We start from the raw sequence: 25435 nt of genomic DNA, 5'->3' as shown, positions 1-25435 counted from the left end.
GCTGATTGGCTGCCAGAACTACGAGCCGACGGTTGATTGGCGGGGTCCTCGCGGTGACCCGGCGGGCGGCGGGGTGGTCAAAGAGATGCCTGCGAGGCGCGCGGGCAGTAGCGCCCCCTTGAGGCTGGGAGGACCTGGGGGCTGCGTGCCCCGTGCGGGGGGACGGAGGGGAAGCGGGGCAGAGCTGCGGGATCGGAGCGAGCACAGATAGAGCCGGGCCCCGAGCCGTGCGCTTGTATAAAAGCTTTGCGGGGTTACAGCGAGGAGGGGGCGGGGGGTCACGTCGGGGGCAGCGCCTTGGGCTCAGAGCAGCGTGATCTCGCTGGGCGGCAGCGTCAGCCTCTTCTCCCTCGCCCCCAGCAGCCGCTCCATGTGCGCGGCCACCACGCGGCACAGCTCCAGGCCCTGCGGGACGGGACGGGACGGGACGGGACGGGAACGGGGCGTGAGGATGGGGACACTATGGGGGCACACACTATGGGGGCACTATGGGGACACACACTATGGGGGCACACACAATGGGGACACGCTCGGGCCGTCCCGTCCCCCTGGCGGCCCCTACCTGCTCCAGCTGCAGCTGGGTGACCCCCTGCGCCTGCAGCTCCCCGGTGGTGATCTCCACGTACGGAGAGCTGCAGCCCGCTGCCGGCCGCTGTGTGCGCGTCGCCTGCAGCTCCTTCAGAGAGAACTTGGCCACGGGCTCCTGGGGGTGGGGGTGGTTGGGGGCTGGGGGCGGTGCTGCGCTCCCCACTGCACCCAAAGGGTCCAAAGACCCCCAGCACATCCCAGGCATCCCCCGCACGGTGTGTAGGGAAGGCCCTCCCGCCCCTGCTCTGTGCTCTTTTGGGGTCCCCACTTTGCTGGGAGGGAGATACCAGCCCCCCCAGCTCTCCCCATGGCTCACACAGCCCCGTGCCAGCCTGCAGCGGGGAGCACAGGGTCCCAACATCGCTCAGCCCCCAGCCCACACCTACGTGGGTCTCCTTGCTGAGGAAGTTGAGGCCGTTCTGGTTGACGGCCAGGATGCAGGGTGACACAATGGCGTGGTTACTGCAGCTCTGGATGTAGAAGAAGGATGAGCCGAACATGGGGCAGGCACTCAGCAGCCCTGACGTAGGAGGGGATGGATGGAGGACGGGGTCTCTTGAATTGCCCATAAAGAAACCCCTGTACCCCATCCCTGTCCCATAACCCTCACCCAGGAACTGTGCCCGGGCCTGGTGGGCACTGAGTGCCTGCGCTTGCTGCATGTGCTGGGTCACCATGTGCAGCCAGGATGGGGCTGACAGCAGGCGGAAGAGCTGCGGGGGGACGTAGTCCTGCACCTCCCTCCTGCACGGACACAGAGGTCAGGGATTGCAGTGCCCAAAGGGCCCCCAGTCCCTGCAGGACGTGGGCTCTCAGCCTGCCCCATACATGGTGGGGAGGTGGTGGCCATCCTTGGCTCGGTGCTGGAGAGCAGCCAGCTTGGCCACTTGCTGGAAGTGCTGCTCTCCTGGCCTGGTGGGCGGCAGGACAGTGAACAGCCCCTTGAGGTAGTCAGGGAGGACCTGGAGGGAGACAGGGCGGTGATACGTCTTGGAGCCAGCGCTGGGGGTGGTGAGTTGTTGGGAGGGGGGACACCCTGACCTGGTTGTAGTGCACAGTGACGTAGAGCTCATTCTCAAACTTGAGGGGCTGTCCCCAGACCACCCTGCGGCACCAGAAGGTGTAGGCAGCATCCAGGCGCTCGGTCTCGGTGGCCACATCCAGGATGTATTCCCGACGTGTCAGCGGCCGCACGCTCTGCCCTGTGCAGCCCAGCAGCCTCAGCACACTGCTGGTCCACACTTGGTGCTCACCTGATGGCACAGCTGAGCCCACTGGCCCCTCACCTCTGTTGGTGACCACAAAGAGGATATATTCATCCAAAGCCTCCGGGCGCTGCAGCCCCATTTCGCAGCACAGCTCCTCTATCACATCCACAGCCACCTGGGCACAGAGATATGGGGTTGGGGTGGTGTCACATCCCCTGCCACCTTCACGGTCACCACCAGCCCTTGTGCTGGGGTTCACCCTGCACAGCTCCCCTGTGATCTCCAAAGACCCTTTAGTCTCAGTGTCCCTCAGCTCAGTGACCATGTCCTGGGATGCCCTCAGCCACCGTGTCCCCCGACTCACTGAGCACGTTTTGATCTTGAGGTGCCGCTCGATGCCGCCAGGCAGGAGGAAGAGCTGGCGCTTAGCGCTGCGCCCAGCCTGCATGGGGGAACACATCAGGTATGGGTGCATTTCTCACACCCCACAAGGACACCCCACGTCCCCAGGGTGCTCCTACCACAGTGAGCCACATTCTGCCCTCTGAAAGCCCAGAGTGTCCCCAAAACAGCTTCCCCAGTGGGAGGCTCCCAAGCACATGGGAGACATCCCAAACTTCATGGGGGGGATCTCAAGCTGGTATCAGCCCTGCCCTGCACCCCATGGCCTCACCACCATGGCTTTGAGCTCCATGCTGCTGGGGAACAGGCGTCGGCCACCAAACTGCAGGGTTTTCCTCAGGTTTTGCTCACAGGCTTTGGAGATGCCTGAGAGAGACAGGGATTGGTGTGGGGATGGCAGCCCTGGTGGCTCTGCAGCACAGGATGGAGGCAGGTGGGATAGGGCTGAGCTGGGCCATCGCCTTCTGGCTCTCCTTAAGGTCTCTGGAGCGTATACAGCCCCTACCCTGGAAAGGCAGCTCTGGGCGCATGCTGGCATTCCGCAGGAAGGCCATGAGGAATGGCCTGAGCACCTCGGAGCACTTGTAGTAGGCGGTGAGGATGTAGAGCAGCCTCCAGCCCTTCTGGCAGCTGTCCCTGCAGGGAAGAGGCTGAGCTGAGCCCCAGGGAGAGAGAAGGGTGCCCATGGTGGCACCCACAGCCCCAGGGTCCAGCATAGTGTGGTGTGAGCCACAACGGGACACAGCTGTCCCCAGCATCAGCCTCCAGCATGGAGACAGGGACTCACGGCTTGGAGCTGGTGTTGTCGGTGACCTGATTGATGATCTGGCAGTACACCTCATCCCGTAGCACCTCGTGCTCAGCACACAGCTGGGGAGAGGCACTGCTCGGTGCACGGCTGGGGACATCCCCATGGCCACTGCCACCACTTAGCACTGTGCTGCAGGGTTTACCTTGAGGATAGTGCAGACGATGTCCAGCTCTGTGTGTCCTCGCAGAGGGTGGTCACCCATGAACTTCATCACAGCTGGGGGTGACAAAGCCACAAGGTGACAAAGCTCACCCTGTCCATTCCCCAGGGCAAGAGAGCCTCCCAAACTGCAGCACGTGAGGCAAGCAGGCTGGAGGAGGCACCCCATCTGGCCATGCATGGGGCAGGGGGATGGGGTGGGGGGGCTGTGCCCACCTTGGAAAGTCTCAGTCGCCAGCTTGTTGACACTGCTGTCTGTGATCTCAATGAGCGACTCCTGGATGGGAATCTGGGGGGAGAGCGTGAGTATTGGGGGAGATCCCAAGCACATCAGACCTCAAGGGGACCCACAGTGAGGAACATCTCCAGGCACAGGGTGGCACACCACAACAAACCCCAGCTTTGCATGCCACTGCCATCCCCGATGCATCCCACATTCCCACACCTTGGTGAACCTCAGCATCTGCATCTCGCTGGACCCATCCATCTTGCCCTTGCTCCCACAGGACTCCCTAGGAGAGAGGGATGAGGGAGCAGGTGGGCACAGCCACCCTCAAGGTGTCCCCGTCCCTCCATCAGGCACTCACGTGGTCCCATGCTGTGCTGCACGGAAATATCTCCTGGCAAAGGCCAGCATGGGGCAGGTCCCTGTGCCATCCCCAAGCTGCTTGATGCTGTCACCCTCTGGACCCTCTGGGAAGGCAGTGCTGGTCGGAGACCCCTGCAGAAAGGAGTGGTGGGCACAGGGCACGGCCAGCACTGGGCTGGATATGGCTGGCACAGGGCATGGCTGGCACCGTGCATAGAGCAGTAACCCCAGAGCAACACTTACCTCAGTTTTGCGATCCAGTTCCTGGGCTACAGCAGTGGAAGCCACAGCCACGGCCACGGCCCCTGAGGCTGCCACCCTGCCCTGCTTGTTCCCAGGTTCCTCCTTCCTTTCCGCTGGCAAGTGGACGAAGTCAGGAGCTGCGACGGGCTGGACGTACTCAGCTGGGAAGAGCCCTGACCTGCCGTGGATGGCCCCGAACTTCCACCCTGCACCAGGCAGAGGGGTGGGGATGGCCCCGGGTGTCACCTGTGTGGCACCCACAAGCCCTCGCCATGGGGTCCGGCTGGGGCTTTCAGCTGGAAGCGGCTGCAGCTTGGCATTGTGTGAGGCAATGGCACAGAAGAGGGTACACAGACACCATTGGATGCAGGGACATGGAGCAGCACCCAGTTCTGCAGCCACCCAGGATGGGAATCACAGGGGAGCATCCCTCTGCTTTGGGTTGGTGTTATAAAGGGACAAAGCCAGCTTGCTTGCTTGTGGGCAACAGAAGTGGGATCCAGCCCCAGGGTGGAACAAGGCTCACGTCAGATGGATACACACTGGGGACACATACATAGACACCACAGAGCCACCCACCAAAGTCCTGGGTGCCAGTCTTCAGCTCCTCCAGGTACATCACCTTCTTGCGAACCACACAGCCATAGTAGTGATCTGCGGGGGGACATTGCCGTGGATATCACAGGGATGGCCACCTCCAGGACACCACCATGTCCCCAGAGCTGTGCCCTGGCTGAGGGTGGGGTGAGACCCCTTGAACTCATGAAAGGCAAGGGGCGAGGACAGGAGATAGCTCACCTCTCTTGGGGTGCTGCCGTGGCTGCAGGTGAATGATGTCTCCTTTGTGGAAGCTGAGCTGAGCGTCATCCTCAGGGCTGTAGTTCCTCACAGCCACCACATACTGGGAGTCCTGGGGGCAGGGGGGGCTGGCACAGCCCATGCACGCATGCACATGCACTCATGGAAATGCATGCACACCCATGGGAATGCATGCACACTCGTGCACAGGGGCTTCAAACACCTGTAGAACCACCCCAGGGTGCCAACCCCAACAAACCCCACAGGTCCCAGGCAGTGTTCCATGAGGAGGCTTTCTCCTACTGCCCGCCCCATGGCCAAGATGTGTCCCCCACCTTTCTGAGCTCCGTGATGAAGTGATCCACCATGGCCTTCACCTGAGGAGCTTTTGGGGAGAAGAGGATGAGCTTCTCACTGCTCAAGTTGAACTCCAACATGTTCCTGGATGGGGTGGCCACGAAGAGCACGTCTGCATAGCTGGGGCAGGAAGAAGGCAGAATGAAGCACTGGGCACCCACAGCATCCATCTCAATATACACATAGGGCAGCCCCTACCTGTACACACGCAGCACACGCAGCTGCTCTCCAGGCATGTTGGTGCCCTTCACCAACCGCAGCAGTTTGATGCCAGCGTGGGACACAGCCAGGATCTGCACACCCGTCCCCACGCTGCCCTGCATATCGCTGCACATCAGCTGGGCACAGGGACCATCACCACTGTGTCCCACCCCATGACGTGCCCTCACCGTGGCAGGGAAGAGGCGTGAGAAATAAACCTCACAGCTGTCCCGAGCGGCCGTCACGATCTCCTTCTTGACACTCTCAGTGGCAACGGGGCTGAAGGAGTCCAGCTTGTTTTCCGCTGTGGGGAAAGCAAAGGGGTTCTGGATGGGGTTCTGGTGCAAGATGAGGTTGCTCATCCCATTTCCCAGCCTGTCTGGAACATTAAAACATAGCGCTCTAAAGCAGCAAGCCTGGCTGAGCCCCAGCATGGCTTGTGACTGTGCAGCACCAGGTCACAGCCAGCTCATCTACAGGCAAAACTGGTTCACATTTAAGCAGAATCACTTGTAGCACAGATGTACCCAAGAGATGGGGACAGTTGCCAGAGTGGGAGGATGGGAGAACCCCACTGTGAGCTTCTCCCTGCCAGGAACAGCAGCTTTGGGGTGCAGATGAGCATTACCAAAGAGCGATTTCATGCGGAGCCGCTCCTCGGGGCTGATGCGGATGCAAGTGTCGGAGAGCGTGTCGGTGAAGATCTGGGGTGAGGAGCACAGGGAGTGACGTGTCCCAGATGCCCCCAGGTCTCCCTGCCCTCAGCAGGGCTGTGGGAAGCTCTGTGGAGCTGGAGGTGGGGATGCGGGGCCGGCTCAGCTCCTCACCTGCCGGAAGATGAGGTCCAGCAGCAGCGGGTTGTTGAAGCTGTCTTTGGGGTAGAAAACCTGCCAGGAGGGACAGCAGCACAGCTCAGCTGGGGAAAATCCCCTTTATCCATGCAGAGTTTTGACATCAATCTTATTCCAGTACAGAGGGGGCAGGTATTGTCCCAATGAAGCATGGAGCTGCTCACACCATGTCCTCCTGATTTCTCTCCATGCCACATGGAGCAGGCTGTCTCCAGCCCTGCCCCCAGTCCCAGCCCTGTCCCCAATCCCATCCCTGCACCTCCTTGCGGATGTATATTTTCCAGGGCACGTTGCAGTAGGTGTAGAAGTCCTCGCTGCAGCTGCGGTGAAGCTGGGTCTGCACCTGCTGCGCCTCAGATGGGAGCTCCCTTGACACGAAGACTGCAAAGTGATGGAAAGCCCTGCACGACCCTGGAGGGAACAGCTGACAGCCCCTCCCTGCCAGGGGAAACTGAGGCACTGTGGGTTAGGGAGGGTACAGCCATTATCTCATGAGGATGCTGTAGAGCGGGACCTGCATCCAGACCTGGTGCCGCGGGGGAAGGATGAGTTGCCCCACTGCCCTGACACACCAGTGTAGCTCTGCCCTGCGATACCTGGAGGCCGGGAGGCTCCCAGTCGCCCCGCTGGTGCTCTCAGCTGGTATCTGCCACTGGGGACTGGTTTCACTGCAGCCACAGCCTCCGTGGGCCCCTGTGAGGCAACGAGCAGACTGAGGTCGGGGCTCAGCCCAGCACAGGAGGCACAAGGGTGGCTGCATCCCTACCACAGCCGCAGGCACCCGGGCTGATGAAAGCTGCTCCTTCAGGATCTGCAAAGCTTCCTCGTGGGGATCCAGCTTCTTCCCAAAGAGCTTGCTGTGGACACAGCAGCCTGATGTCAAACATACCCCGCACCACCCACGTCTCAGCATCACACACCCTCCAGTAAGAGGGCAGTGGGGCTGGAGGACACAGTTGGCAGCCCCACGGCTCAGTGCAGGACCTGGGGGTACCTGTGGGGCTGGGGGCCACGTGAGGTAGGCTGGCACTGCCGGATGATGTTACGGATGTTGTGAGTGGGTCGTGGGACGTGCTCCGAGTTGAGCCGGGAGTGCTGCACTGGCTCACCATTCCATTGCCAGCCAGCGAGTGCTGTGAGGACAAACCACGGCTCATGGAGACTGTATGGGCAACCCACCCACTTGACATCAAGCCCCTGTTCCAGGCACCCCTTACCTCCTTTCTGTGAGTAGGGCCGGGGCTGGGGTGCCCGTGTGGGTACCCCCTCTGCTGCTCTGCCCTGCAGGGTGGAATTGCACCATGAGGACCTGTCCCCTGCCCCATTGCTCCCCAGTGCCCCCATGGCTGGGGAGCAACCTGGGCAAGAGTGGGTTCAGCCCCTCCCAGTCCTGCCCCACTGACCGGGGGCCCGGGTGGATTGGGGTCTGTGCGGTGCTGTCGGGGTGAGGCTGGCTCCGCACCTGTGAAGGCATAGTGGAAAGCTCAGCCAGCCCAGCACTGAGGACTGCAGGGTGCCAGGGTGTTCCCCAAGCTGAGGGATCAGGGATCAGTTGGGGAAAATGAGGCATGGAGCCAGGGAGGGACCCAGGAGCTCACCCCTTGGCTGCCGCGTGTCGGTGGACATGGTGGGTTGCTGCTGCTTGGCACCACTACTGCTGTCCCCCCTTCCCACGCTGCCACCTCCCTTCATCCTCTGCACGATGGCAGCAGGCTTCTCCAGCTCCTGGTGACCAGGTGGCAAAGGGGAAACTGAGGCACGGCCCCACCACGGGCACTGTGCTGTGCCCCACGCCCCCAGCTCTGCTGACCCTCGGGCAGGGGGACGCCACTCACCCCATTGCCGTAGGAGAGCACCGGGTCAAAGAGGCTGTCCAGGTACCGATCCAAACCCTTCTGGGTTCTGTGCTCCCCGAAGTCAGTGTCTGGTGGGCAGAGGGCAGGATGAGCCCAGAAACCTTGCAGTGAGCACAGCCCCATGCGTAGCTTGGGGTCAGGGTCTGCCCTACCATGTGGTGGGTACCCCTCTGCCTCCACCAGAGATGGCAGCGTGGGTGCTCTGACAGCCGGAGGAGGCGGGACTTCATCCAAATCCACGGGATGCACCCTACAGAGAGTGGGGAATTGCCCCAACCCGTGCCCCTACAGCACCCATCCAGCCCTGTGCCAACTGCAGGACTGTGCCCCATCCCGGGTACCTACGCCCGGCTGGCATGGTCCCGGCTCCCTGCCCCATCCCACGCGATGAGGAAGCAAGACTTCTGCTTGGGGAAACCCTGCAGCAGCTCCAGGTCAGAGATGAGGTCCAGGACGTAATCGTGTCCAGCCAGCTCAGCCCACTGGGTGCCCACCTTCATGGCCACGGACCACCCGCGCCAGCCCTCCACCAGCCCCCTGCTGACAGCAGGACACTGGGGACAGGCTGACCCTGCTCTGGGGGACACCGTGCCCAAGAGCTGGGCAGTGTAGCTCCCACCCTATATCCTGGGTCATCCCAGATGGCTTAGGGGGAGCTGCAGGAAGTCAAGCTGGTGGTACCTGTGCTTCAGGACGTCTCCTGCCAGGTCCTCACCAGTGCTCCAGGAGTGCACAGGGCAGGAGAACTGGTCGCCTGGAGAAGGATGGGCGGTGAGTGGGTTCTGAGGTCCCCTCTTGCACTGGGACCTCCCACAAGAACCCAGCTCTGTGCCACCCCACACCGTTGAAGCAGAAGAGCTGCAGTGCCATGCTGGCTTGTCGCCGGTTCGCAGTCCACTCCAGCCGTGAGGGTGGGTAAGCACGGGCACCCAGCTGGGACCGCGCCATGGCATGCATCAGCTTGCGCTGGCACACCGGCTTGTAGCCAGCAAAGGCGTAGTCGGAGACAAACCTGTGGGGAAAGGACGGCTACTGAGGGGTAACCCTGCGGTGGTCCTAGACATCGGCCATAAGGGACCATGGAGGGACTTCAGAGCACCCCCAAATGGGAGAAGTATCTCTGGGAATGTGCCAGATTGATCCTGAGGAAACATGATGGGGACCTCAGATGGGAGCAGCATCCTCGGACACTTGCACCAGGCTGACCCTAAGTGACCACATGAGGACCTCAGAGCACTCCCAGATAGGAGCAGCATTCATAGGCACGTGTGCCAGGATGGCCCTAGGGGATGCTGGAAGCACCCAGTACTGTTACCAGGCTGTCTATCCACATGTGACCCACAGGATCTGGGCACTGTCCCCTGTGACACATTCCAGATGATCCCCACAAAGGACCCAGACCCCATCCCACACCACCTGCTGGGGTCCCAGCAAGCTCCCAGCCCCAGCTCACTTCAGCAAGTACTTGTCGAAGGCAGCAGATGGGGGGAAGGCGCTGAGGCATGCAGCCAGCAGCAGCCAGCCCCGCTCCTCGTTGTTGACGTTGGTGTTGCGCCAGACCTGGTTGGCTGCTTGTGCCAGCAGCTCGTCCCGCAGCCCCGGAGCCGACAGCCCCTTCTGCACAATGTAGTTGCCAAAAAGAGTCTCCTGTTTGCCACCCAGCCCTGGGTCACCCATGAAGCGCAGGATCTGTAAGGGCAGAATATGGGGGGGAAGAGCGTAGGGGGCCGTCTGTCTCCTTCCTTCCAGCTCAGCTCCTCTTCCTCACTCTGTACTCTCCCACCTACCAGCTTGAAGAGGCTGAGTGCCTCGTGGCACAGCTCCTCGTCCAGCCGGGTGAGCGGGGCAACCAGTGGGGCTGTCAGCATCCCAAAGGCCGGCTCCTGTGGTGACACCCGCACCCGTGGCTACCTGACCCCCTGGGGGACCCTGCTGCTGCCACCCAGGGAGACACAGTGGAATGTTCCGAGTATTGAGGATGGAGATTTTGGGACTGAGAAAGGGTTGGGATGTGGGAAGGGGACAGCACCTTGTGGAGTCTGAGAGAAGGATGCGATGCTGTTGGGGATCCCGGGGACTTGGAAACATGCAGTGTAAATAGAGGGAGAGGAGGAAGAAGAGGAAGAGGAAAGACACGAAGTGGCCAGGGCCAAGGAACAAAGCGACCTGGGTCTCCCGGCCCCGCGTTGGGTGTCCAGGAGTGCTCGGCGGGTCTCTCTCCAATAACCTCAGCGGGGTCCCCGTGGCCCCTGGAGACAACAGAACCCACAGGGAGGGCGGGCGGACAGGGGCCACATCCAGCTCCACACAGCACCGCAGTCACCCCACAGCCGGCCCCACTCAAGCCCCATGGCACCACCTTGGGGACCCCAAACCTAACAGCTGCACCACATCCAGGGCAATGAGGACCCCCGTGAGCCCCCTGCCTGCTGGGGCAGGTGGCCGGTGCCACCCTTACCTGGAAGTGGCCCCGCACGTACTTGGCCATGGAGTAATCATTGATGTCGAGGGGCAGGGTGAGCTGTGAGTCGGGCTGCAATGCCGGCGGCGGCACCAGGACCACGCAGCCAGCATTCACTTCACGGGCAGCTGCAGCACACAGCCAGCAGCTCCGGCACCGCAGCCAGGGATGGGGATGAGGGTGGTGCAGGCTGGGGGCTGTGCTTGACCCACTCACCCGCCGCGGCCTCCAGCAGCCCCATCAGCTCAGCAGGGATCTCCAGGTGTGTCACGTCCACCACCTCCCTCCTAGTCAGCTCCTGCCATGAGCACAGGGATGGGGCCCCATTGCTGTGCTGCTCCCTGATATCACAGGGTGCTGTGGCATGGCAGTGAGCGAGGGCATAAAAGCATCACTCCATTACCTGCTTCATCCTCTCCTTCTCCTCCTCCGCCCGCCGGCGTGCATCCTCCTTCCTCTGCAAGCACAGGGACACTACGCTGGTGCCCCAGTGTCACGGAGACCCAGAGGCATGGGGCCACACCATAGTGTTGCCTGTCCACCCCACCAAGGAGGTGGTGGGGGTGGGAGTCTGAAAGGCTCCAGAACCTGGTGGTGCCCCCATTGCCCACCTCACCTTGAGGTAGCGCCGGCGGTTCACGTAGATGTGTACCAGTGACCTGAACTTGATGAGTGTGTGCCTCATGCGGCGGTACCGCTGCCTGCAGGAGGGCACTCCATCATCCCATGCCCTCCCCTGTCCCTCCACCCCAATGACCCTCAGCTCCACCTGGCCAGGTAGCCACGTGCCCGGCTCTGCAGCAGGACGATTTTTCGGCGCAGGGAACGGAAACGTTTCTTGATGAAGAAGGTGCGGGCGTAGCGCTGCAGCGTGAGCGCAGCCAGGTGGTGGGCACGGGCACGCTTGCTCTCCAGTGCCTGGTACAGCTGCTCCTTCAGGAAGAGCTGGGGAGAGCATGCTATGAGCCCCCATAGAACATCACTTGTACCCAAGCATCTCGAATTCTCCAGCAGCCCTTTGCGGGACAGTACCTTGCTGACGCCAACGTAGTACATGCTGGGGTTGACGGGGCAGAGGTTCCTCAGCATCTCCACACAGTTGGCCCCATTGGGGATAACGTTGGACCACATGTCGACCAGGCAGCGGTACCTGGGAGAGCCCACAGCACTGTCTCTACATGGGGCTTCTCCCACCATGTTGGCATAGGCCCTTCCCATTGCCTGGGGTAGCATCTTCTGATGCTTTGAGGCCAAGCTGGGAGGCACCCAGCTCCCTACTGAGTGTTCCCCAGAGCTGGCAGTGCTTGACCCACAGCCACCACCCTGCATACCCCCAGCACCTGTCGATGAAGACGAAGAAAGGGATGCGGATGGGGAATCCCTCCTTGCGGATGCGGATGGTCTCCAAGATGCCTGAGTAGCGCAACTGGCTGCTGACCACATCAGCCTCGAAGAGCCCTGGCTCCTGGGGGGACAAGGAGTGAAGCCTTGGTGGCTGCGTGGGCAGATCCTCACCAGTGAGGGGCAAGGAGACGTGAGGACCCACATGGGACCGCGCACCCACCGCACTCACCTTCTTGTTGTTGGGTTTGATGCAGCGTACAAAGAAGGGGTTGCACCTGTGTTGGAGAGATGACATCAAGGGAAAGGGGACAAAACCAGCCTGGGCACCAGGGACTCAGGTTCAATTGTCCCCCTCCCTCCAGCAGTGTCGTTGTGTGCCCTGCTTGTGCCAACCTCTCCATCTTCTCCACCAAGTCCAGGAGAGACTGCTGGAACCGTGCAGCCACTGTGGGAGCCTTGTAACGCCGTGTCCTGGTGCTGCTCCTCCTGACCAGGCTCCTCTGCCGGGCCAGCACCTGGGCATGGCCAAAGAACAGGTTGGCCACCACCTGGGAGGGACAGGAAGGGTTACAGAGCAGGAAGGTGGACCTGGTAGCCATGCAAGAACAGTCTGTGTGTGACATGGAGGATGGGGAGCCGTAAGGGAAAAGGGCATGGGGTGGAACCATCTGCTGCTGCTCCCCTTGAGTGGAAGACTAATATCTAGGGACATTACAAGCAGCATGTGCCCGTGTCCGGTGCCCCAGGCAGGTCCGTACCTTGGTCCTGCTGCTGATGAACAGGTCCAGCACATCCTGACGGACCTGGTCATAGTTTTTATCCAAAAACTTGTGAACCTGGCAAAGGGCAAAACCTCACAGTGAGGAGCTCAGCAGGGAGGTGAGGAGCTTCAGGCTGGGACTCTGCAGGAAGGGAACCACTCCCAGCCCCCAGCAAGAGCCCTGGGGATGCCCCTTACCCCTCGCTGCTGGATTTTAAGAACACGGTTTGGTGGGCATGGTGGTGATGTATCAGTGGTTGGGTTTGGTGATCTTAGAGATCTTTACCAACCTTTATGATTCTATGATCAACTCCATAACCTTCCATGTCAGCTCTATAACCCATCACACACCTGGTAGGTCACCTTCCCTGCGTAGTGCTTGATGGTGAACTCAGGCAGCGGCATCTTTGGCTTGGTGTACAGAGGGTTGGTCCCATGGTGGTAGTGACACTTCTGCAGGAACGTGTGATCCGTGGCCTGGGGGCAGACAGCAGGGTGAGACTCCATAGCACAGCTCAGGCAGTTTGGTGGCACTGGGATGGGACACCCAGCCAGGTGACAGTCCAGGATAGCCCAGGGGCTGAGCAGCCCTGGTGACACCCAGGCATGGAGACAACCAGGTGGTGGCATCCTCGGTGCTTCAGGTTGGGGCAGCCTCACCTGGGGGAAGCAGCTCTGGTCATCCAGGATGCGGAGGATGCCGTAGGGCTTCTGGGAGATGAGGTCGATGCAGGGCTGGTTGTCACTGAAGGGTATTTCCTTCCACTCGATCTGCTCCCTCAGGTACTCCTCCTGCCATAGCAGAAGCTCAGTGAGCCCTGCACCCTGGGCTGGGCACTTTGATACCCTGAAGTCCCCAGATCCGTGGTGACATGGCCAGAGATGAGCAGAGTATGGCTCCGCTCCCCTGCCCACCTGCTCCTCTTGGAAGATAATCTTGTTGAAGAAGAACTGCAGGTACTCATTGGCGTAGTTGATGCACAGCTGCTCAAAACTGTTGAAGTTGAGGTCCTGCAAAATAAATAAATAAATAAAAGAGCAGTGGGGTATGAAACTATCTGGAGCTATTCACAGCAAAATTGGGGAAATAGAGTATACAGAGAGGTCTGTGCCCACCTCAAAGCCATAGATGTCCAGGATGGCAATGGAGAGGGCATCCTGCCGTGGGTACACCAGCTTGTTGATGCGGTCAGTGAGCCAGCCGAAGAGCAGGGCATAGAGGGTCTTGGCAATGGCATCCCTGCAAGGAAGGGTGAGCAGAGCAATGACCAAGGAACCCTGCCCTGTGCACCTGCAGCACCCTGTATAGCCTGGCCAGTGCATGTCACACATAGGCCTGCATGCATGATCTCTAGCACCAAATCTGCACAGAGACCATCCCTTTTTCCCTGTCCCCTACTACAACATCCCCATCCTCTCAGTCCCAGCCCCCCTCCCTTTACCTTGCATCCACAGCACTTTCAACAGTCAGGGGGGTAAAAATCTTCTCCCGCTGTGTTTCCTAGTTGCAGATACGCAAAGTGTTGGTGTGACTGAGGTTTTAGCTACAGTGGCCACTGATGCATCCCTCAGTCTTGGGCTGTGTCCCCCCCACACACTCACCGTCACCTTGAAGGTGATGGCTTTCTGCAGACCCTCAGGGGAGATCTGCAGCAGCTCGGCCACCGTCCGGATCTCTGTGGCACTCACTACCGTTGCAATCTCCTGGCAGTCGGTCTGCAGGACACAGAGTGATGGAACAGGGCATTCCCTTTGTGTGCACCCCAAACTGGGTCAGAAGATCTGGGCATCGGGTTGGCTCACATACCTCGTATTTCTCAAAGTAGACGTTTCCCAGGTGGAGGACAGAGGAGAGGATGCGGAAGATGCTGTTCTGCTCATCCACAGTGAAGCCCAGCACCTCCATAGTGTTGAGCAGCCGGCGGAAATCCTCCGCATCATCCTTGCCTGGGATCTCACAGTTCCCACCCTGTCACAGCCCCACAGTGCCATCAGCACCCCCAGACTTCACGGGCTATGGCACAGGGGGACACCATGAGCCACTTGGAAAGGGTTAGTAGGAGGCAGGGGCTCGTCACCTGGTTCAGGTAGTAGTAGGTCTCAGCTCCTTGCAGGCAGTAGCGCTGCCGCTGCTGGGCAGGCAGCCCCACCAGCATCTCGTAGAAGATGTGATAATTGCGCTCGCTTTTGGCCTGTGGGACAGAGGGATGAGCTGCAGCGCAAGGGAGGGTGTGGGTAAAGCTGGAGGGACCCCCCCAGCACCCACCTGGAAGACCACACGGGACTTCTCCAGCAGATACTGCGAGGTGATGGCACCGCAGATCAGACCACTGTAGGGGTGAGAGCAGGCACCCAGCTGGCAACATGGGGGTCTCCAGGATGGCTCTGTGGCCCTACCTCCCACTCTCCTGCTATCTGCAGGAATCACCCCCATCCCAAGGTTCCTCCCAGTGGGCTCCCAAGAATGGCAGGAGCTGTGCACTCCAGGGTGACATTGGGCATCCCCATGGGTATCCCTATAGGAGCGGTGGTGCTGATCAGGAGGGACCATGGAGACCCACAGGCAGTCAGGGTGACCAGCTCTGGCACAGCATCACTGCACTATGGGCAGGAGACAGCAAGTGCCATGTCTTCCTGTCTTTGCCTTTCCGATTTCTATATTTCATTCCCAAAAGCTGCACTGTATGCATGTCCCACCCCCACTGTGACTGTCCCAGGACTGGGGCAGGGGGTGGGGATGGGGAGGACATGGGTTGGGGGTGGATGTGTGAGAATGCTGGGTGTTACTTACTCCTCCATAAAGATTTCCACAAATTTCCCAAACCTGCTGGAATTGTCGTTTCTCACAGTTTTGGCATTGCCGAAGGATTCCAGCAAGGGGGTTGCCTCCAGGATCTGCCCACAGCCAATGAGGAGAGCCCAGGTAAGGCATCCCAACAGCCACAGGACGTGCTGTGCCAACCCACCCTGCTGTGCCACCACCATTGCACACCCAAACTGGAAACGTGCAACACTACCAGCCTGCACTGGGATGCAGCACAGCTCAATAACTCCATGCATGCAAACAGATTCCAGCTCCCACCCTCACTGTCCCCATGTAGATGGGGTGACATGGCAGAGATGCCACCATTTTGCTCAGCGTCATTGAGCCATCTCAGTCCATATCCCCACAGGTACCTCTATCTGCTGTGGTCCAGGTGGAAGCATGGAGACAAAGAGAGAACGGTGGAGCCAGCAGAGGGAGGCAGGGATGGGGGCAGGGGTGGGACAGGGCGAGCAGCAGCTCCTACCTGCTGTGCTGTGCTGCGCTTCTGGCTGACAGCTGCCAGGTAGCGCAGGATCAGCTTGGTGGCCTCCGTCTTCCCCGAGCCACTCTCCCCACTGAAAGGCAGAGCCCACCCTTAATACGCCCACCCAATGCACCCCTAATGCACCCCATGCCCAGCGATACCCATGGGGCCAGGCTGGTGCACCCTGCGCAATCAGGGCAGTACTAAGTACAGGCAGTGCACGTGGATGGCCACCCCTCACCTGATGACGATACACTGGTTGTGTTTGGCATCCATCATTTTGGAGTAGGCGACGTTTGCGATTGCAAAGAGGTGCCTGGAGGAGGATGGAGGCACAGAGGCATCACTGCATCACCCCAACACGGGCAGCTCTGGCTCTGGGGGCCTGGGGGTGGGTGGTGGCACAGCAATACGATACTCACGGTGGGTTCTCACCCAGCGCCCTGCCTTCATACTGCAGCACCTGCTCCATCCCATAGATGTTGTATAGGCGGTAGGGATTCACCGACACCAGGATGCTGCCGATGTAGGTCTGCAGGAAAGCAATGAGAGGCTGCGGGTGCTGAGGGAGCAGTGCCCCCAGGGGACACCCACAGCCCTGTCCTTACGTAGATGAGCTGGCGCTCAAAGCGTGTGCGGATGTTGCTCAGCACTGCGGCTTCCTGCAGGTCCCTGGTGAAGGGGGAGGCTGTATTAGGGAGCACGAGGGGCACAGGACCCACAGCCCCATGGGGTTGGAGCTGTTCCTGGATGGGACCGTGGCACTCACTCCAACTGGGTCATGTCCTCCAGCCCGTCCTCTTCCTGCGGCTCCTGGTAGCGCATAATGGGCAGGCTGCACAGTGACTGCATCTACACAGAGAGACAGCATGGGCACCATCACAGCATCGCCATTCCCACCTGCACCACCACCACTGCCCCAAACTGCCACCTGTGGCCCCAGTGCCAGTAAAAGCAGGGGCCCCAGGCAAGCACCCATGGCCTTAAAATGGGTGCTTGTAATGATAGCATCACGTCTGCAGAGAACAGGTCTGGAAGCCACCTCAGTGAGGCAGCACTTGGGACTGTCCCGTTGCTGTTCCTTGAGGTCTTGGGCAGGAACAGGTAGAGATGGCTGCATGTGGGCTGCCCAGGGAGGTGGTGGAGTCACCAGCCCTGGAGATGTGGCACCGAAGGTCAGTGGGGGTGGGTTAGCGTTAGACTTCAGTTCCTTTCCAAACCGAATGACTCTATGGCAGCAAACAGCACCACATCTACACCCAGCACCACATCTACACGCAGCACCACGGCCTGTACGCAGCCCCTGCTGGCTCCTGCCCAGCAGCAGGCAGGAAAGCAGACACCCGGGGTCGTGCTGCTGCCTGCTAACGAAACCTCTCCGGCCCCATCCTGCAGATCAGGTCTCAGCATTTCCATACGTGGGCTGCAGCCAGCCAGAGTCAGGTGTCTTCAGCGCAGGGGGGCCACGCAACAACCATCCCCCATCCAGCCCGGTCCCCATGCAAGACCCCACCACCCCCCCAGCTGTTTGACCCCCACCCTGCCAACACAGCCCATGGCTCTGGCTGCCTTACACCCCTCAGCACGGCGCTCCCCCCCCACCCAGCAGGCAGAGCAGTTCTGGTGGTCGGGGCTGGACGTGATGCCCGCTCACCCACCACCACCATCCCACCGTGATCTCTACGACAAACCACCCCTCTCTCACCGCACCACCGGCATTACCTTGCTGCGCCAGGGCTGTTTGCTGCCCAGGTACCCGTCCGCCCAGGGATGCCTGTCCCTCCAGGCGCTCGCTGAGCGCTGGCACAGGTACCGGCCGATGTCGGCTCCCCTCTGGCTCGCCCGCTGCCTCCCACGTTCCGCGGGGTGCCGGGGGTAGCCCTGCTCGGCCGTCCAGGCGTCGGGCATCTCCCGGACCCGCACGACGTGCTGCTTGGACCAGTGCTGCTTGTACATGCGGGACGCCCTCCGGAAGGAGCCCAACCTCTGGATCTGCGGCGTCACCACCGCGTAGCGCCCAGCGCCGTCCTCCCCAGCCACGGCCTCGCTCTCCGCAGGCTCGGGAGCACGGAAGCTGCGGCGGAGGACGGGGGGCGAGCCGGGGGGGCGGCCGCGGGGTGGGGGGCTGCGACGGCGAGCGCTGGGGGAGGAAGAGAGATGGGGGCTCCCCACGCCGGGGCTCGGAGGGCCGGGGGTGCCCATATCTCTCCGGGACGCGCGTCTCGGTGGGGAGGGCGAGCGAGATAGGGGGCGGCGGGCAGGAGGTGGGGACGAGGGAGCTTTGGAGGAAGCCATGCTCCCCACGATCAGCGACGCCAGGGACTGCCCCACATGACGGATCCGCCCCGGGGATGGGCTGCGCCCCCCAGACTCGGCAGGAGGCGGCCTTGGCGGTGGCGAGCGCGGGGCCATGCCGGCGAGGGGCTGCCCGATGCGCTGGATGAAGGATTTGGGGGGCCCAGACGCGGGGCTGGACGGTGGGGCCGTGCCCTGCCAGGGGGGCAGCTCCGAGCTGGGGGCTCCATCCCAGGAGGGGCTGAGTCGGCGGCTGCCGGGGCGTGAGGGCGGTGCAAGGAAGGAGCTTCTCATCAGAGGCTTCACAGCCTTGGTGGGGGGCTCGGGCTGCCGGGGCCACGCCAGGGGGAGCCGACCCGGGGGGCTCACTCCAGGGGAGCTGCTCCGCCGTGACGGCCGCGGGGTCAGGGGTCTCCCCGACACCCCCGAGAGCCGCGATGCTGGGGCTGGCGGCGCGGCACTGGGGGGTGCCCGCGGCACAGCGGGGGGGTCACGGCGGAAGCTGGTCCCGAAAGACACGGAGCGCCGCGGCCGCTCACCTCGCACGCTGCCGGGACGCGGCGGGGCTGGTGGTGGCGACGGAGAGCGCACGGGGTTGACAAAAGGATTGCGGAGCGAGGACGGCCGTGAAGCTCCCGGTTCTCGGGGCGGGGGATCCCGGCTGCCTCCCACCCGCACTGACCCAGCACGCTCTGTCCCGTGGCCAAATCGCCTGTAGGAGGGTTGGAGGGCACCGCGGTCCCAAGGATTCCCTATGCCCCGCAGCGCACGGCCGAGGGGCTGGAGCTGTGAGAGGGAACGCTGCAGGAATTGCCCCAAAGGGCTCCCACACACCCGCGCTGCTGACACCCGGCCCCCCCGGTTTGCTTTGGGGCTGGCAGCTGGTGGCTCATACTCATCATAGTCATCCTCATCGCGGTGCGGGGATGGAGGCAGGGAGATGTCCAGGCGGTCCCTGCCAAACAACTTGACCTGGGGCCTTGGGAAGAGCCTGAATTTCCTGTTGAGGGAGAGCTTGGAGGACAACGTGTCCCGCATGCCCTTCAGCGAGGAGGTGCTGAGGATGGAGAAGGGATAATCTCTGTCCTCCTCCTGCCAATCTTCTGGTTCCTCGGCCTCGGCGATCTCATCCAGCCCCAGAGCGTAGGGATTGCAGGAAGACTGGGTACGAGATGCCCACCCACCCTCACTGTACTGGATGTGGTGCTCGGGGTACTCATCCCCCATGTACCCTCCAGCCGTGGGGCCAAGGGGCTCCCCAAAGTCCTCATAGGGGTCTCCCCTGTAGGTAAAGGGTCCTGCCACCTCATCGCTGTACTCTGGGTCACTGCTGTAAGGGTCGTAGAGGTGGACTGGGGACCCATAGTCCTCATCCTCGGGCTCCAGGTAGTCATAGGGGTGCTCCAGTGGCTCATTCTCATCCCAAAACCCTCCATCAATCCCGTACTCATTCTCTGTCTCATAGCCGGGGTAATCAACATAATGAGTCGGCACCGCATCCTCAAAGCCATACCCTGGTGGGTAAACTGCAGTGGGCGAGTGGATGTAGTCTCCCTCATCATCCTCATATCCATGCTGCAGGCCGTAGGGTCCTTCCTCCTCCTCCTCGGCATAACCACGTCGAGGGCCATAGGGTCCATCATCTTCCCTGGTGTAGCCAAGATGGCGGCCGTAGGCCCCACCTGGCACCTCTTTGGTGTATCCACGATGGATCCCATAGGGCCCCTCCTGCTGGTGTCCATAGGCCGCACCACGTTCCTCCTGTGCCCACCCGTAGCGCGGGGCCGGCGTCCCTGTGGGCCTGCCATGCTGCGACCGCCGCCGGGAGGACGTGCGCCTGGCCATGCTGCTGCGCCGCTCTGCGCCGGGAGCCGCGGGCCCACTGCCGGCCGGCAGCCGCCTCATGTTGGCTCTGTGCCTGAGGATCTCGTCTTCCGCAGGGAACGGCAGCTTCTTGGCTCCGATACGGGACAGCCAGGCCGTGTCGGCTGCCCGGCCGCCCCCCGTCAGCCGCCCGCGCCGCGACAGCAGCTTCCTGGCCAGCCAGCCCGTGGCGGATGCTGCCTTGCTCAGCACCTGTGCCCGCGGCTTAAATTTCCTTTCCGGTCTCCGGCGGAAGAGCGACGCGCTGTCCTCAGCCACCTGCCCAGCCCTGTGCAGCAGAAAGAAGGCCGGCTTGGCTGGCGGGGCGGCCGCGGCCTCCTCCTTCTTCCTCTTCTTCCCCACGTGCTTGAAGCGCACCATGAGGTTGGAGGTGGACTTGAGGACTGCTTTGTTCTTTTTCTTCTTCTTCTTCTTGGTGCTCTGCTTGTGCAGCCCCCAGAAGAAGCGGGACGTGTTCTTGAACTGCCCCTTCTTGGGCCGCCGCAGCCCCAGCTTCTTGAAGCCCAGGAAGAGCCTGGAGGTGCTACGTAGGCTGCGCTTCACCCGTGCCTTCTGTGCGGCCACCGCCACCTCCTCCTCCTCCTCGGCGGGCTGGGCCTTGGCCTCCGCGCCCTTGGCTCCTTTCTTCTTCTTGGCATTGTCGGCCGCTTTGGAAGCGCCTTTGAGGTTCTTCTTGGCCGATGCTGCATCGCTCTCACCCTCCTCTTCCTCTGCTTCCAGCTGCACCTTCTTCCCCTTGCCTGGCTTTTTGGCCACCGCCTTCAGTACCCCTTTCTTCTCTTTCCCTTTCCCCTTCTTGGGCTCCTCTGCCGCAGCCTCCTCCTCCTCCTCCTCCACCTTCTCCTTCTCCTCCTCTGCCACTTCAGACTCCTTGCTCTCCTCCTTCAGCAGCTCGCTGTCCGACGTCTCTTCCACCTCACTGACCACCTCCTTCTTGCCCTTCTTGCCATCCTTCCCTTTCCCTTTTCCCCCCTTCCCTTTGCCATCTGCCTCCTTTTTGGCCTCCCCCTTCTTGCCGGCCATCCCGCCGGTGGCAGCCGCTCATGCTCCGGCTCTCACTCCTGCTCTGTCCCCGTTGATGCCCCGCACAGATGTCACAAGGTGACCCTTATCCCAGGGGTGGTTATTTACCTGCGCCTGCTTTTGCTGGGCCGCGTGCCCGTTTGTGGCTCCCCGGGCTGCCTGCGGGGGCTCCCGGCTGGGCATGGTGCAGGGCCGGCACTGCAGGGCCGGCAGGAGCTGCCGCCTGCCTCCCACCCAGCCCCACGAGTCCGGCCCGAGGTGCTGGCTGCGGGGCTGCCGGCTGTAACCCAACCTCGGGGCTCACGGCAGAATGAATAATGCAAGGGACGAGCTGCTCCTGCACGGAGACTTTTCTGAAGGAACCAAGGAGAAGCAAGAAACATGTCTGCAGATGGTGCAGGAAGGGCAGGTCCCACAGCAGGCATCGTTCCTGCTGCACCTGGCTTACAGTGGGATGCTGCAAGGGCTGAAAGGCAGCACTACCAGCTCTGTGCCCCAGGAACAAGGCCCCGAGCCCCCAAAGCCACCCCCAACCCAGAGCCACTCACCCTTCAACAGCTGAACGCAAACAGCACCACTTACATTCATATCAGCACAAAGCACCGTCACCAGCCTAAATTCAGCCTCTGACATCTCTGTGTTGCAATGGGAGTCACAAAGGAGGACCCCAACCCCAAATCATACCCTGCAGACCCGCTGGAAGCGAGGGGGAGGAGGGAACCCACGGGGTGCAGCGTGGGGTCACCCCGAAGTCCTGTGCACATTGTGTGTCCCACAGCCGTGCCCAAAGGTGCACGTGCCCACCCGCAGGGTGACGGCATCAAAAGTTAATGCCAGCCCTGGATTCGTGCCGCTGCGGGTTCATCAAACTTTTAACAGCGGCGGTGTGAATTCGCTGCCTGGCTCACGCCGTGCTGTCCAGGTGGCGCCGCTCCAACCCCTCCTCCCCAACCCGGCACATCGCAGCTCCGCCATTCACCATCACCATCAACACCATCATCACCATCACCGCACCACGCGTTACGGCCCCACCGGCGGTACAAGCGCCCACCCTGCGCCCCGCACCTCTCACCTGCTGCCACAGCCTGACGGAGCGCTACACCATCACTGCCACCCCCCTGTGCCACCCGCACAGCCACAACCCTCCGTGCTGTGCTTCACCCTGTGGATCTGCTAACAGCAAGCACTGTGCTGTGCTGTAGGGGCTGCTACACGTCCAGCCTCCACCCACCACCTTCCATGGTCCCCATCATCTCCTGTCCTCCATCCAACCGCCCCGCACGATCCCTACCCCCACCCCCATGCGCTGCGTATGCAGGCATAGCATGGCAGTGGCCATCTGTCACACTCTCAGCACCCTGTGGCACTGGCACAGCTCCCCATGCTTTGCCATGGCTGCGGCCGTGATGAGGGCTCACCTAGAGGACATACCAAGAGTGGGAGAACAAAGGGGAGTGGGCAGCAGAGCCCCAGACAGATAGATGAGCTCCCACACAGCCCTGTTCAGACCCCCCATAGATCCCCTTTACGCCATCTCCCACTAAGGGTGCAGCCTTCCCATATGCCTTAGGCACAGGGAGCTGAGAATACCTGGGGCAGCAATGGGGTCCCGAGCATCCCGATCTCATCACCCCTGAAGGGTTCCAGACCTTTCCCCAGGGACCCTCCAAGCCCTGAAGCACTGTGGGTCTCTGCTCGGCACCATGAGTTGGCAACTTGTTTTCAGCCCTAAAACCAAACCAGGGAGCACGGGGACCAGCAGATCCCTGGCAACACGCACTGCATCCAGGCTAGAGCCAGGAAACCTGCCTGGAGCAAGGCGTGACCCACAGGAGAGATTGGAGCAGATGCTGCAGAGGACAGAGCAGCTGGGTGCGACATGGACTGAGATTTGTGCTAAAGCAGCTGGCACGCTGCTTTAGAAACGTCAGCTCATGGCCCCAGCTACACAGCCAGGTCATGGCCCCGCAGAGTCACCTTGAGCATAGAGCTGATCTGGCTGCCCGGCCAGGCAGGGTTCCTGGGGTACCACACCCCCAGGATAAATGAAATGCAGGGAAGGAGCAGTAAGAAATGTGAGGCAGGTATTTGTGGGGAAGGATGGGGGATTTTGGACAGGAAGCTCTGTGCTGAAGGACAACATAAACAACAGAACCACCGTGACTATGGGAAAGTGAGGCATGGAGGATTAAAGGCTGGGAGCAGACATGCAGAAGTGACAACAATGTTAAGGTCCCTCCCCAGCACCTCCGCCACCACAGCCCCCACGAGCCCAAGGGATGTGCCACCCCCTGGGGCACCCCCAGCACTCACCTGGGTAGCCTTGGCTTGCCCGCATGCCCTGGCACTGCCAGCACTGTGCTCGTGGCCTCGCTCTCCCCCAGGGACCATCACTCTCCCGGCACCCGCAGACCCATATTTGCCGCATGGCAGCTGCCGGCTGCTGCTACCCAATGCATATTTGATGACTGCTATTATTCTCATCTCTGCTCGTGAACGGAGGGATGGGAGCTAATCTTCCCTGTGCAGGGCTGGGGGGGAAAGCATGGATGGAGCAGCTGGAGGGGCAGCCAGCCCCGATCCCTTGTCCCTTTATCCCATGGTGACACAGCTGGACACAACCCAATCCCTCCCAGGACAAATGTGTCACAAGCCCCACATGTGAGCAGGCAGCAAAAGGCCCTGACCCACTCCTCCCCACAAGCCAAACCATGTTTAGGAAGAAAAATCACAGGGACATGGGACCACACACCACTGAGCTCTCCTACAGTGGGGCTGGGACCCCAAGGAGGGGAGCATCCTGCACAGCAGCACCTCCAATCCCTGCTGCCTCCTCCCAGAGCCACACGCCTGGGCTCCATCTCCTCCCTGCCATAACACATCCCTGCCGTAATGCGGTGGGTATTTATTATGCTGATTCCTCAGAAAGCAAAAGGCTTAACTGCAAATTACAATCAATAGCCCCAATCCCCAAGGGGAGGGTTCATCATTTAGCAGGCGCAACCAGAGGAATTCTAAACTATTTGCCAGCCATAAATCCTCCTCTCCGCAGCCTCCCCAGCCAGCTCGGCACAATGTGCAATGTCTGCTTGGGGGTGACCCTTGTCGGCATTAGAAACAATTAAGCTGTCACTGTGGATCGTGGCTCTTATATACAGTCCCGAGCAGCGCTTTAAGATGTCAGTGTGATGGGGTGAGGGAAGCTGGTGGAGGCGAGCCTGCCGCAGTAACCATCTCTCATTGAATTAAATGAATGTATTTGGAGTCAGTCTCTTTTTATTACCTTGCGAACGATTCCTGACTAAATTAAATTATAAAAGGAGTGTTCAGCCAATCAAACCTGCTTGATTGCCTGGAACAAGCATTTTAAACAGTGCACGCCTGAGGCCTTTGCTGTTTCCACCATGAGATGGAGGGCGGCTGATGGACTGTATCAAAGCTGATCCACCCCGTTCTACACCTGGAGCACCACTCAGCAGCCACAAACAGCCCCACAGCACCAGCAAGAACCAGGGCAGGCTGGGTGCAGCCTTGAGGAGCAGGGCACGGTGCTAACGAAGGCAGAGAAGGCTGGAAGAGCAGAGATGGCAGCAGCTGCAATGCAGAGCAGCAGCCCCAACACAGCCATGCTGCCGCCTCTTGGCATCATCCAGGAGAGCCTCCTCTTGTACAGCAGGACACAGCGCACTGCCTGCCTCTGCACCACGTCCTGCACCTGCCTTCCTGCAAAAACATCCAGCAAGGAGTCCCTCTGCATCCCCCCCCTTTGCTAACAAGGGCTCTGAGCAATTCCATACAGCTCAGGAGGCTCTCAACACAACACAAACGCTGCAGTGATTTCCCACCCACCCCTTGAGAGAGATCTTCAGGCAAACCTGCTGCTGCTGCTGCACTGAATTGCAATGCTTGCAGCTTTGAGCATCAGCACAGAACAATTACTGAATCTGTCTGAAAGAATGAGCACTGCAATTAGGATGCACGCAATTCCAAACACGGCTATGAACCCGCTTGCAAAAACAGCTACCCTGGCTTCAGAAAAGAAATTGGCTGCTTCTGGTTTAACTACTTTTCCTCCATCCGCTTCCCAAACGTAATCGCCCATCGGCTCATTTTGAACAGGATGAAATGCACCATTTCCTAATTGAACAGCAAAGCTAATGAGAGGTTTTAATGATGGTGTGCTGGACCAGTCAGTTTTAAAAGTGAACACGCCAAGAGGAAAGCACACTGACCAGGTAGATTACACTGCATTTCAGCCTCACGTGAGCATCCACCATTTCCCCAGCTGCCCGGCCTAAGGATGAAGCACAGTCAG

At 60.8% G+C, this 25435-nt stretch overlaps 1 protein-coding gene across 6 annotated transcripts; it reads right to left on the bottom strand.

Moving 5' to 3' along the window:
- Positions 1-219: 219 nt before the first annotated feature.
- On the bottom strand, positions 220-23723 carry MYO15A (myosin XVA). Of its 6 annotated transcripts, XM_085513918.1 has the most exons (63): positions 17641-21140; positions 16688-16770; positions 16527-16590; positions 16341-16450; positions 16160-16234; positions 15919-16009; positions 15420-15523; positions 14895-14958; positions 14707-14820; positions 14436-14597; positions 14231-14344; positions 14071-14129; positions 13745-13868; positions 13544-13639; positions 13289-13420; positions 12980-13105; positions 12627-12704; positions 12262-12416; positions 12098-12143; positions 11865-11989; positions 11557-11674; positions 11294-11469; positions 11141-11225; positions 10928-10981; positions 10741-10822; positions 10522-10652; positions 9851-9946; positions 9517-9752; positions 8906-9075; positions 8745-8817; positions 8409-8600; positions 8216-8313; positions 8043-8131; positions 7806-7932; positions 7611-7669; positions 7425-7488; positions 7202-7340; positions 6974-7064; positions 6804-6900; positions 6467-6588; positions 6184-6243; positions 5985-6060; positions 5545-5660; positions 5354-5472; positions 5134-5275; positions 4799-4910; positions 4580-4654; positions 4001-4206; positions 3756-3889; positions 3614-3680; positions 3385-3457; positions 3152-3225; positions 2986-3068; positions 2704-2834; positions 2470-2564; positions 2161-2238; positions 1875-1971; positions 1630-1790; positions 1417-1550; positions 1199-1332; positions 975-1108; positions 563-703; positions 220-405 (listed from the first exon to the last, which is right to left on the bottom strand). In XM_085513918.1, exons 1-63 carry the CDS (start codon positions 21118-21120, stop codon positions 304-306), a joined length of 10245 nt encoding a protein of 3414 aa, XP_085370044.1. In that variant the 5' UTR covers positions 21121-21140; the 3' UTR covers positions 220-303. The 6 variants fall into 6 exon arrangements, 4 of the variants coding, with proteins under 4 accessions (XP_085370044.1, XP_085370045.1, XP_085370043.1 ...); XM_085513919.1 differs by lacking the exon at positions 17641-21140 and adding an exon at positions 23434-23723 and having other exon boundaries at positions 1630-1971; XM_085513917.1 differs by having other exon boundaries at positions 1630-1971; positions 17641-21137.
- Between the last annotated feature and the right edge of the window lie 1712 nt (positions 23724-25435).

This window comes from Coturnix japonica, chromosome 13 (assembly GCF_054131305.1).
Source record: "Coturnix japonica strain WE chromosome 13, WE-NBRP24, whole genome shotgun sequence".
Lineage (NCBI taxonomy): Eukaryota > Metazoa > Chordata > Aves > Galliformes > Phasianidae > Coturnix > Coturnix japonica.
This window is presented reverse-complemented; position numbering and strand designations above follow the sequence as displayed.